Below are 13,331 nucleotides of genomic sequence, written 5' to 3' on the forward strand. Positions count from 1 at the left end.
CAGAAGAGTCATGGGAGTCAGTGGAAGATGGACTAGAAGAGAAGCCTCACCACCACCTGAGCAGGGCCCCATCCGCATTTGCTGAGTGAACTGGGCGCGAGAGGGTTGCTGGGCAACAGCAGGCCCAATGGGTGAGGTTCCCCGGCAGGGCTAGGCTGCTTGGGCTCAGGGTAGATAAAGTAGCCCCCAGGCATGAAGGGGGACTGAGCAGTGTCTCAGTGGGCAGGGCGGAAGGTCACAGTACAGAGGACATCACAGGAACAGCGAGTCTTGGGTTCATGAATAGGGAGGCAGGTGAGTGCCGAGTGGTGGGGATGAGAAAACAGAAAAGCTGTTGAGATGGAGACTCGGGCAGAAGGGAGGCAGAGGGTCCCAGTGGGTAGGAGCTGCCTCCTCTGGGCTGCCCGGCTGGAGTGTAGCTCATCAGGGTGGGGTGCGGGGTGCCGTGGCTTCTGGTGGCCTTACTTGGGTAGTTTCTGCAGCCTCCCGCGGTGGAGCCCCGCCGCCAGTTCCCATCCAACTTGGTGAGTTTCCACTTCTTATAGGAATCACTGGTGAGGGTGTCAGGGGTCAGGTTGCAGATCTCCAGGCGGGAATAGTGCCTCAGGAAGTCGCTGAAAGACATCCTGGCAAAAGCGGGGACACGGCATCCAGGTTACAAGGCTTACTTTGATAAGCCTGGAGGCAAGGCCTGGCGGAGCACCCAGGAGACAGCACCAGGCCCGCAGTCAGAAGGCACGGATTCCAGTCCCGGCACTGCCACTTTCTAGCTGGCTGACCTTGAGCAAGTTACTTAAAGCTCTGTGACGCCCAGAACTGTCATCTGTGAAAATGGGAGCCACGAGTAGGAGGCCACATACGGGCACTGATTTGGTAAATGGCAAGTGGTCTACAGATGGAGGTGGTCACCGAGTGGCACAGACACACACACGTGGGTCCATCTCACTCACTAAGGGACCTGCTTCTTAAGATTGGGATGAATCTCAAGCAACTGGTTGGGAAAAAGGCCCATCTTTCCCCTGTTTTCTCTTGGGATCCGAACATGAATGCAGGAATTCTTCACCTTCTCTGGGAAGCTGCTCAACTCTTAAATCCCATTGTGGAGATAAACAAATTGAGGTTTAAGAATCTTTTTGGTTCAAGATCTTAGAATGAATTTAAAATGACAAAACCCAGATCCCTTGCCCCGGGGCCCTTGGCACGATAATCTCACTAATTTTCTAGTAAAGATCACGTGGGCAGAGACCTCTTTCCCTCAGTAATCTTACCAGAATTCTCCATCTTCATTCCGTCTGGTCAGCCTGTCCTTAACCTCTGGGTCGACAGTGTTCCAGTTTGGGCAGCTGGAAAACCAAGTCAGGGGCGAGGCATTAGAAGCTAATGTAGGGTGATGACTTCTCCTGAAGGTCCCCCAAAGCTGACGACCAGGAACATGCCCTCTCGCCTCGGAGGGCCCAGACCCCAGGAAGGGAGGGAAGGGGCTAAGAGGTGCAGGGAGCAAGGTGAGAGGACGTGTCGTCCTGGAAGATGGGGGCAAGGGAAGAGTCCAGAAAAAACACAGCCCATAGGAGAGATGGAGCACCACTGCCCAGACTGAGACGGGCCTGGCAGCTCTTTCAAGGGACAACTGAAAATCTGGTGGCGCGCTGCTCATCTTGGCCTCTGCTGCTGCTCTGGAGGCCCTGACTGGCAGAGGTTGCCTGGGAGTGTGCCAGGGTAAAGGTGGCAGAACTGTAGGTGCTGGCGGATGGAGGACAGGGAAGACCCAAGAGGGGCTCACAGGGGAGTTTACGCCAACCAGACACGGGTATGACCGGCCGACCAGGAAGCTGCGGAAATCGGCAGAGGGACTTCCTTGGGGCTTAGGCATAAAGGTTACGTCCTTGGAACAGAACAAGAGCTTGGGGGAAGGAAGGTGTACTTTTTCCCCTGAAGGTCCAACAGCAGGGTGAATCTGAGTGACAGAAGGATCGACCACGAGGGAATGGAAGGAATGGGTGTCAGGAGCCCCGGGCCTTGTCAAAAGGAGCCCAGACGGCTGGAATGTGCTGGTTGAGAGTCTGAGGGGAGCCACCTGCCCCCTGGGTCCCACTCGGGGTGGCCTGTGCACTCAGAGTTTCTTCCTCAGCACAGCACACAACGCTTTCCCCTCTCTCCACTTCCCCAGAGCCTCCTAGCAGGACGCATTGCCCCCCCGCCCGGCTGCGCCCTCCTCACTTGTCGTTCCACCTGCCGGTCCACTCCACCTCTCCCCACGGATTGCGGATTCGGATGAGTTTCTGCAGGCTTCCTCTACTTTCAACCTGCAGGAGGGGACGGATGTGTTGAGTTCAAGCCAGGCCTGGAGGTTCTGGGGCCCAAAGCCCCCTTCTCCATGAGCCAAAGGGGTTGAGTCCATGTTATAAGAGGAGGGTCACAAAAGGGAGACCCCTGCTGCTGCCCAGCTTTGACAGCTTCTGGGACCTGACCCTTGGGCTCTTCAACTTTGGTCGCGAGCCTGAGGCACAAATGCATTTATTCTAGACTCTGTGGGGTGGCACTCTACCTCTGAACCTCGCTTTCACCAACTATAATAGGATGTACTTTTGTCACAGGAGCTCAGGGAAGCTTTACCACCTGTTGAAAGAACACTGGTGGGTAACAAGTAAATGCAGAGCACGAATCTGGATGGAATCCTGGATTGGGGAGGGGGTGCTATAAAGAATATTTTGGGGTAATTGGGAAAATGTAAATATGGACTATATATTAGGTGGTGTTATTGAGTTAATGTTTATTTTCATGGGCCTGACGAGAGCACTGGGATTATGTAAGAGAATAGAAGTGTAGTGACATCTGCAAGTTACTTTCAAATGGCTCAGATTAAAAGTACCCACACAAAGAGACATAAAATAGATGTGGCAAAATGTTAACAATTGACTTTAGGCAAACAGTGTTTGTATGTTTACTATACTATTCTTTCAACTTTTCTATAGATTTGGTTTTTTTCAAAATAAAAAGATGTATGTGTAGGGGGAGAATAAAACAAAAATTCAAGGTTTTTTCAAAAAAGGAAAAGACTGGGCATATTAGAAGACCTGGGGTCTAATCTGGGTTTCGTAATTAACAGTGAACTTGGGCTACTTATTAATATTTATACTAATAATAATAACAGCAGCAAGTATAGCTACATGCTTAGATACAATGTATCAGGCACAGTCTGAGCACTTTACCGTATATGAACTTGATTGAATCACCACAACCTTACAAGGGACATTATTATTTCTTAATATTATAGCTTAAAGCCGAGGAAACTAAGGGGTGGAAAGTGTATAACCTGCCCGGGCTCAGCGGGCAACAGGCAAAGGCAGATTTAAACACTAATTTGGGCACTAATGCTTTTATGAGATCAAATGTCAAAGGACTTCAAAGAGTATAAAACACTACAGACGTAAAGTATCCTTTCTCCATTTTTAGCTCATCCAGAAGAGTAAGAAAATTCTAAAACCCGGAGCTGGACCCTGCGGCCACCAGAGGGCAGCGCACACCAGGAGGCCTGAGGCTCCGGAAGGGACAGGAAGGAACAGCCCAGTGAGTCCTGTTTGAACTGCAGGGATGCGAGGTCTGTTTAGAAACAATTGCGGGAAAACAGGGCCCCACCCTGCGCAGTACAGGCAAAAACGTGCTTTTGGCCATTGCATTAGGGAGACCTCTGAAAATCCATGCGGGGCGTTACCTCCTCAGCTCCGGTGACCGAGTATGCGTGCCCCTTCACCAGCTTCTGAAGCGTGATGGCCTCCGAGTCCGCCACGCTGGTGATCTGAAAATGCAGGAAGAATCAGCCCCAGCGGTGGCATCCTGCCTGTCACCCGTCCCTTTCTCGCTCACACCGGTCCTACAAGCTGGGCCCAGGGCGCACAACTGCAGGCAGGGCCCAGGCATGGCCCGAGGAGGGCGTGGCCCGAGGAGGGCGTGGCCCGAGGAGGGCGTGGCCCGAGGAGGGCGTGGCCCGAGGAGGGCGTGGCCCGAGGAGGGCGTGGCCCGAGGAGGGCGTGGCCCGAGGAGGGCGTGGCCCGAGGAGGGCGTGGCCTTGGGCAGAGCAGGTGCTTGCCCGCACCTGGAGGACCTGTTGTGACCACTTTCAAATGCTGAACCGCCATTTACAACCAGAACAAAGGCTAAATGCAACCCTCTGGGAGCTTGAGCACTGGCATGAACATGTGCGTGGTGCGTTGACAAATAGGTGCAGGTTGAGGAGGGCAGGATGGTCACACCATGGAGAGGGCTGGGGAGCGCGTGGGCTCAGGACAGACACCAGACAGCATCCGGATGCCCAGATGCGCTGAATGCCCCCACGCCCCATGGTCTGGCCCAGCCCCGCTGCATCGTTTACACTGTGACAATTCTGTGTTTCCAGCTGGAGCTCAGAATTTGCTGCTGTTCTATAGAATTTCCTCCAAGTCACTCCTTTCTCCTATCTAGTCTGGTAAAGGCTGTTATTTTTGTCTTGGTAAATGGGTGGATGGACTGTGTGAGTAGAAAGGGTCCGTTGCCTCATTGTAGTCTGCGGAAAAAAGTTTGCGAATCCCTGCCTGGAGTTGAATGGAGATTTGGTGCCCAAGAGACAGGGATTCTTTTCTCTGTCTGAGGTGACCTGGTTCTGGACAGGACAGGGCTCAGGAGTGGGCACAGCCTTTGCCTGCAGGCTCCTTGAGGAGACATTGTGCCCACCTCCCATCCCTTGGTGAGGTTTGCCAGCAAGGCTAGTATGAGGGCATGGTTCCTTTCGTGTCTTTGGAAGTCTTCCCACAGGCCATTAACCCAGCAACCGTGAAGGGGAAGGCTGCTGGGCTCCAGGCACAGGTCCTGCAGATGGGGAAAGGTGTCCCCAGCAGTCCTCCCCTAGGGACCAGCAGAGGGCAGGGGGCTCTCAGGGAACCTGTAGTCCAGGGTCTTGATTCACAGGAGGCTGAGGGTGGGAGGCACCATCACTCCCTTAATTGTACTCTAGACAGCCTGGCTGTTGCCTAGCAACCTCTGGGTTCCAGGTGCTGCTCAATATGGTGGACGGGGATGGGCTAAGGCTATAAGTCAGGGCAGTGGGTTTCCTTGGGCACTGTTGGAGGCTAGCTTCAGCTAGAGTGACCCGAGGTGAGGTCAGGGAGGGAGGCGGGACTTACATCAATGGAGCAGCCAAGAAGAGAGCCTTTCTCCAGAGCCTTCTGGATGATCTTGAACAGGTTTGAAGGGGCTTTCCTCAACTCATACCACTCGGCGATGCCTCCGGTGAAGTCCTCGAAGCCCTCGGTGGTGGCGCCCCCTGAGAGCGCCTCATAACACCCATTGATCCTACAGGAGAGGAAGGGATGATGCTGCCACCTAGTGCTGACACCGCCTCTGTGTCCCCTTCTTATTGCCTCCTTTGTCATGCTCCAGGGAAGCTCTGCTCGCGTTCTCCTGCCTTTGTCTCCAACTCAGGGTGCCCATGAGGGCAAGTTACGATTCCACAGATACCGTTTCCATGGCACTTTGTGAAGGTTTTGAAAATCTCATCGAACCTGAGAGTTGGAAGGCCCCAGGGCATTATCTGGCCCAACCTCCCTTATGGATTCTTTCTACATCTTTATAGGAAAAGGGAGGTCTACCAGTTAGCTGTTTGGCATTTAGAGCTTCAGAAAGGATAACAATTCAATAATTAGAGCCGTATCCCTGAGAAGTAGGCACTGTGGGGGGTATTGCTCCTGACTGCCAATGTGGGTATCCTGTGTTTTCTCTAACTCTACTATTTGAGTCTGTGACTTAGAAGCCACTCCCAGGCCCCAGATTCTCACAGCTGGCCCCCCAGCCTGGCAGAGGCTGTAAAAAAGAGAAATCCCCTCATGCCTTAGAGCCAGTCACTTGAATGGACGGGACCCAGGCAGCATGGCCAGTACGAGGCCGTTCAGGAGGGGGGCTGACGTGGGCCTTCCTGTTGAGAATGTGCAGTGTTGAGCGCTGGACAGCTGGACTCTGGGCTGTGTAGGAAGGACACAGCTGGGAGGAGTATGGGAAACCATTCCTAACCAGAGACACCAAATATTCTGGGCAGATTTCCATAATTTTCATACCCGTGCCATTGATGGTTTTGCCCATTGGCAAAAACTCGTTGCTGTATTTAGCTGACCAGAATGTAACATGACCTGAAGGCAGCAGAATAGAGGTCCTTCTCAAGGTCAGCACACTCAGTACCAGACTTTGTTCCTGTGCATTTGGTTTAAAATGGCAAATGCAGTCATTTATCAGTGCATGATGGGACCAGCTACCCTGCCTTTGTTAGCTCCTTGAATTTAGAGCCCAATTTTGGCCAAAGTAGTGCCTCTACAGAACAGGTCTGCTACTCAGTGGTCCTTGCATCGTTCCTGTTTGTTTTGAGCATCCAGGCCAGTTGGGGGCAGGCTGTGGGGGTGGGGGCGGGGGGTGGGAGGCATGGTTACTTACTTGGCATACGCCTTCTCCAGCAGGGCGCTCCAGAACTCACTCCCCTCTGCCGAATGCACAAACAGCAGCTCCCCGTCCTTGGTGGGCAGCCTGTCGTCCACGACCACTTCCACCCACTCTCCGTACTGCCAGAACTGGGGGACAAAGGCAGGGGAGGGGGTAGCATGGGGTGAGCTGGAGGAGGCGCCTCAGCGGCATCTGGCTCCCTCCTGCCTTCTCTTTTCCTACAAAACTGTTTGTGGTGGAAGAGGGGGCACCCAGGGTCAGCTGAGCAGAAAGGGAGGGCTTGGTGTAGCTTTTGAGCTCTTCCTGGGAGGAGATGCTTCTCCTGACCCCCATCCTGCAGGCAAGTCCTCACTGAGTAACCAAGGACAGAGGTGCGTGTCCTTCCCTCCAAATCCACACCCACCTCTCCAGCATTCTGACCTGCACCTATGCTTTTTAAAATACTATTTCTCTTTTACCAGCACAAAAGGAGAGTGAGAATTCTTTAACAGTTTGTCTCAGACCTCCAAAAATACTTTTTTAAAAAAAACTTGGGGACTAAGCACCCTGTTCTACGCCCCTCCTTGCGTGTCCTACGAGGCCCCCATGGCCATCCTCACAGGGGCAGGCCAGGGAGCTTCCTGCTGTCTCTCAGTGTCCTTTGCAGAACAGCATTGGTCGCAGGAATGTGCAAACTCTGCCAAGCCAGGGGACCTAGCCCCCAGGACCTGATGAAGAAAAGCTTGGGCCAACAATGAAGTTACCTGGAAGTGGAAGATCCCCGCATAGTTTTCCTGGAAGCTCTGGTTTTCGGGGACGACGCGAGCCAGGATTTCTTCATTCAAGGTGAGGGAGGCGATGGCGGCCAGTAGCCAGCAGTCACCTGTGAACACAGTGCCAGGAGCTCTCATCAGAAGGGTCTCAGTGTCAGGAGAGTGTTACACATTTGGTCCTTGCCTCTGGGAGCTTGAAGCCTAAGACAAGCTGTGCACAGACAGAGCCATGTCTCAGATGGTCCTCCTGTGAGGGGCAGGTAGGGCTGGGGTGATGCTTTGAGGGGAATGCTGAGGGGGAAATGTTGTGACAGTAGTTGGATGGTGATGGGGGAATTTGTTCTCTGAAAGACCCAGAACTCTGCGATCGCTGGACTGGGTCCTCCAAGCCTGGGCCCAGGCCAGGTATAACGCCAGGGGTCAGCCTGCGGCAATCAATGCATAGCATTCTCTTGGAATCAGTGGTTGGCTCAGGGGAAGGTGCTGTGACCCAGCCAGAACCAATGAGGTGAAATGAGACTGTTATTATGGCTTTGGGAAGAGTGGACAGGTGACCTCTTCTACTGTATTGACTCTGTCATGATGTGTGGTCTGCAGCAGCTGAAGGCATCTCGCTTCTGTGGGAGGAGCATCCTGTCTGAGAATGGAGCCAACTCAGAGGAAGAGGGGCCAAGAGCTGGAGACAAGGGCTGAGTTCCTGGATCAAGCTGTACCTGAAGCCAGCCCTACCTTGGGTTTTTCTGTTCCATGAATTGATAACTCCCCCATTTCCTTACCCATCACATAGGGCTACAAGTTCCTGCTACTTGACTGCTATGGGCACTTGTGCAATAGTCGTTATTTTTTAAGGCCTTCCTATCTGCCAGCCACTGTCCTAAGAGCTGCAGTTTCCATTATCTCATTTATTCCTCATAATAGCTCTAGGAGGATGGTACTATGTTAAAGCTGAGATAACAAGGCTTAGGAGATTATGTGACTACCAACAGTTAAACAGCTACAAGTAAAAATTTAAAAAGCATGGTATTTCTAGCTGTCAGATCTCTGAGACAACCTTTTGGGTCAACTCAGATTCTATATACACCAAACTACATTTTTTGACATGTTGAGACTAAACAGTTTGCAGAGAAATTTGGCAGTGAGAGCTTTCAGGTCTGGCCGTGGAGAAGAAACCAAGGAGCCCCTGATTGATGGGGATGGAAATCTCCCTACAGGGGCTTTCCCCCACCTGATTCCATTCGCCACTTGGTATGGACCAGGTGAGCAATAAAACAGATGACCGCTGGCCTCTCCTAAGCATCCACCTCTCTCCCACTTCAACCTTGTCATACTATCCATCCTGGAGGGCGAATTCACCATGTGACGGTGATTCCTGAGGCCCTGAGATCTTCCTCTTCAATCCACTCCTCTTCCTCTCACCGCAGGTCTTCTCGTGGCCTCAGCCCTCCTGTGGGGACCCGGAGATGCCTCTGACTCTTATTTCTTCTTGAGCTAATTTGAGGTCTTCTTCGAATCTTGCAAAATGCTTGGCTTTGGGTCTGTCAACACATAGAGGCAGGAAGACTTGTGGATAAAGTGGGTCCAAGGGAAGGGATTCCAGTGGCAGAAATCCTGAGGCCAGTGACTCCCACAGTTCCTATGGGTCCCCATCAAGTCCCTGGGCATGCTCAGAAGGGCTGCCTAGCCGTGTCTGACATCCAGGAGGCCATCGTCACTCCCTTCCTTTTCTTATGCCCATGATACCGAGTCGAAGCTTTTCCATTGCGCATGTGTGCAGTACGGGTCAACTGCTTTTGTAGTCTTGGAGGTCACAGCTGACCGTGCAGCTATTCATGGGACAATGACTGCATGTATGAAGGCTTGGCTTCGGGTAGTGGTGCTGGTTTTGTTTTGTTTTGCGAGGCATGGTACAGCTAGGTTAGTGCTGACTGCACACCTGTCTCAGATAACCACTCACCACCAGACCTGGATGCTCTTGCCACATCCCAGAAATCAGTGGCCGTGCTTCCAGTTTTCTTCCTTCGTGTCTCAGAAGTGTTTCTCCTGATCGCCCAGGTAGGAACAGCGCCTCGTTTCCTCCTCCGCTTTGGAGAGGTTGCTCTTTTCATCCCTTCTTAGTCCAGTCTAACTTGTTTCCTCTGAAAGGATTCATAATCCTAGAACATTTCCTAGATGGCGTAACTATGGCATGAAGAGATTAAGTTACTTGGTTGATGTCACACGTCCTGGAAGCAGAAGAGCAGGGACTCTTGGCGTGTAGTCTATGCCTTTTCCACCAGCAGGAATTGAAAAAAAAAAACCAAAACAAAAAACCTAACAAGTAGCTAACATTTTGTATAATACTTTGCAGTTTACAGATTTTATTTGATCTTCGCAGAAATCTTGTGAGATGATTATCCTTATCATTACCACCTTTTTGGGGTGAAGAAATTAAAGCTCAGGAAGTCTGTATACTACAGATGACTGTCAGGTCTCGCATGCAAAACCCCTGAATCCAAATGCTGGGTTTTGTTTAAAAACCATACCTTGCTAGAGATTTCTTCTGGTTAAAAGGATCTGATTCCTTTAACGCGGGAAAGTCCCCATAGGACCACCCAACTGCAATTCCGATTTAAAACTCAGGGGGAACAAACTGGCAGCTTCCTGAAATCCTATATTGTATTTTAAAACCCTAATACCCATTGGCTCACGAAATATTAAAACGTGTCAATGTGACGTAACACACCAAGGCAACAGAAGGATGGCCTGTAATTTCACAGCCACGACCATAGCTCTAAGATCACAGCAAAGGCAAGAGGAAACAAGAGGTAGGTGCATTTTGCAGTCAAAGATTCAAAAAGTTTTTTCATCAGCGCTCCACATTCTGGAGTTCAGGGAGACACAGAGGCCACTAGAAAAACATCTTGATTTCTAACAAGGTGGAAGCATTTGAAATTCTACTTTAGACTTCTGATTCTCCGCTTTCTCACCCCAAGCAGCAAAACACTTTTTAACTAAGTTGGGAAATTCCCTGACACTGTCCATCTTTCTTTCTTCCTTCCCTTTTCCTTTTCTTTCTTGAGGGCGTAGCTCACAGTGGCCCATGAGGGGATCAAACTGGCAACCTTGGTGCCACCAGCACCTCGCTCTAACCAACTGAGCTAACCGGCCACCCCCACAGCCCATTTCTTGATTTATTTATTATCTGCTCATAAAAGCTTTCTCAGTAACAAGATCTGAACAATGGTTTGGCTATCAGGTCTGTCTGAACAAAGCACATGCTTTTAACATCTCACCTAAACAGTCTCCTTTGCAAACAGGTGTTAGCTAATTTCTAATTCACAGGACATTGTCTTGGGGACTTTTGTCCTTGAGCGGTGACTCAACTAAGTCCTGACTTCTGGGACGGGTGTTTTCTCACTCCCTTCCTGCGCACTCTGCCTGTATGGCCACAGCTGCATACGGGTCCTCTCCCCACATGGAACCCTGTTCTCACTTGTAGCTTCATCACGTGGAGCCTCATTCTGAGGGTTCAGATCCCAGGTTCTCCCTATTGAGGTCCCAATCTACCTTCCCTAAAATGACTGATGAAAAGCCTTTCCTCTGGACAATCCTGCAGTGACTTGCTCCTGTACAGGTGACCTGGCTGGCGAGGTCACTAGTGTCTCCTCCCAGCACAGCCTGTTGGGTCAGTCACGTCCGGTCTGGATGAAAGCGGCCAGGCTAGTACCGGACGGGCCAGGTGATGAGTGGCACACCGGTGCTGCAAACCGCTTGTGCTCCTACCTGGTTTGAGCTCCAGGAAAGCCCCCAGAACGTGCTTTCCAGGGACCAAGGCCTGTCCTGGAATGTTGCCAGGGGGGTGGGGCTCGAAAAAGAAAGATCCGGGTGTGTGTAGGTTTTAAATTATGTAAGAGACCCTGACTTTCACAAACATTTTTTTCTCGTGCTTTTTTGGGGGGTTTGGGGAGTGGTTCTGTTCTCCAGTCACACAAGAAGAAATTTTGGCAGAGGTGAAGGTGGGATGGCCACCAGACCACTCAAGGGACTGTCACTGAACAGCATACCCTGACACTCCTGCCTTCCTCTCCCGGTGGGTTTTCTAATTGTTACGAGTTTTCAGCCCTCCTGCCCAGGAATAAAGTCCTTTTAGAAATGGTTACCCGTTGATAACCGTGTAATCCTTGTTTACTCCATTTATCTCAGAGCCATATCCTGGGACCTGAGTGCCCGGATCGCAGTGAGCTGGAGGTGAGTGCCCAGTACCCTCCGGTTGCCTCTCCGTGTCTAGCCTACACGCTGCTCTCTGGCCCAGGGCTGACCTCAGGGGATGAGCTTATGGGCTCCCAGGGCCTCTGGCTGCTGGTGGGGTTTGGCCGGTGGGGAGCCCTGGACATCAGAGGAAGGGAGGAAAGCCAAGTTAGGATGTGTCTTCCCTGGCTCCTTTGCGAGCTCAGCTGGAGCTGTGTCACTTGACTGCAGGGCACTGCTCCTTCAAGGTGCATCTGTGTGTGACCCACTGCCAGTTCTAGAATCCGGACAACTGCCTCGACTCACAGATCAGGGCCCCCTTCTGGGAGGGGTCTGGTTATAGTCCCTCATCTGGTTACAGGAGGCTTCTGACACAGCTTTTCTCCCCAGCAGTGTTCAGGGTTTCTCTGGCTAGTGGGCCCTGTTCTTCCTCAGCTGTTCACCCTTATAAACTGACTCCAAGGGCACCCGTCCTGCCTGGAGAGGCTAGGCAATCATTTACTCCATTTAGAAAGTGGCCCATATTCTTGGCTACAAAGAGTCATCGTCATAAAAATGCCACTTCCTCTTAAGTTAGTCTTTAAATGTATGTAATCCCAATAAAAATAACAAGAGGATGCTTTTTTTGGAACTTAGCTGATTCTAAAGTTTATAAATAAGGGAAAACTAAACGTGAAGCATGGCCAGAAAAAAATCTAAAAGGGAAGGGAGTTTAGCTCTATCAGATATTAAAAACACATGTAAAGCTATGGTGATTAAAATAATACAGAGCTGGAGTATGAGTATACTGAGAGAAAAATGGCACAGAATAGAGAGTCCAGAAACAGTTCCAAACATAGGAATTTAATAAAAATAAATTATTGACGAATGGAATTTGTGAGTAGAATTTGTGAGTGGAACAGCTGAATAGCCATTTGGAAAAAAATCAGGTTATAGCTCATCTTGTCACAGGGACAAATTCTAAATGGAAGAATATTTATATATAAATATTTAACATTATATATCTTAAATACATAGTTTAATATTTTATTTATGTTCACATATAAATATGATAAATAATAGCCGTTTGTATTATTTATACATTTATTATTTATGAATTTATATCATATTGTAATTTATATTTTCATATATTTACATTATGATAACATTATAAATGTAGTTATTTCTATAAATCCATAAACATTCTAGAAGAGACAATGGGAGAATTCTATTCTAATCTCACAGTGGAGTTAGGCTATTGAACTGTAACCTGGAAGACATACAATTTAAAAATGATAAATTTAACTACATTAAAGTAAAAAAAAAAATTGACATGGTGAAAAAAATTATAATAAGCAAAGTCAAACTAAGAAAATAACAAGGAAGTATATCTGTTTTTTAGGTCCCAGGCCAAAAGTTATATATAAACCTTTCTAGTATATAAACAAGAAAATGAGAGCTCAGTAGAAATAGGGGCAAAGACATAAGCAGAGTGAATGGAAAAAGGAAAAATTAATGTCTCAGATGTATTAAAAGGTGCCCACCCTCACTTATCAGAAAGAAACATAAAGCAGTACTACACTAGGATATCATTTTTCACCTTTCAGATTATAAAGATCAAAGCGTGTGATCACCTGGAGAGGCTGTGGGGGGATAAACCCTCTCCTGCCTGTCAGTGAGCAGAGATGGGTGCAGGCCTGTCAAAGGCAATTTGATGATGTCATCAGTGAGCCCCAGTGAGTCCCCATCCGGTAACCTGCCCTACAGACATACTCACAGGAGCAAATGATGGATGTGTAAGGTTTCTTACTGCAGCATTGGTTGTAGCAGAAGACTGGAAACAAACTAAATATCCATCCACAGAGGACGGGTGAAATGAATCATGATCCCCCGGACAGAAATTCTGTGCAGCCA

The 13,331-nt window shown here is 49.8% G+C and overlaps 1 protein-coding gene across 1 annotated transcript in view; it reads right to left on the minus strand.

The window, feature by feature from the left end:
• The window catches only part of CAPN2 (calpain 2), a 47,626-nt gene that overhangs the window by 16,550 nt on the left and 17,745 nt on the right, over nt 1-13,331 (minus strand). Inside the window, exons 3-9 of the mRNA XM_074316953.2 lie at nt 7,203-7,321; nt 6,454-6,587; nt 5,157-5,325; nt 3,713-3,796; nt 2,218-2,303; nt 1,269-1,343; nt 466-626 (exon numbers count right to left, since the gene is read on the minus strand). Of these exons, the coding sequence (XP_074173054.1) occupies nt 466-626; nt 1,269-1,343; nt 2,218-2,303; nt 3,713-3,796; nt 5,157-5,325; nt 6,454-6,587; nt 7,203-7,321 (828 nt within the window). The remainder of the gene's footprint in view (nt 1-465; nt 627-1,268; nt 1,344-2,217; nt 2,304-3,712; nt 3,797-5,156; nt 5,326-6,453; nt 6,588-7,202; nt 7,322-13,331) is intronic.

Source organism: Rhinolophus sinicus, chromosome 6 (genome assembly GCF_057876585.1).
Source record: "Rhinolophus sinicus isolate RSI-liver-muscle chromosome 6, RSI-T2T, whole genome shotgun sequence".
NCBI lineage: Eukaryota > Metazoa > Chordata > Mammalia > Chiroptera > Rhinolophidae > Rhinolophus > Rhinolophus sinicus.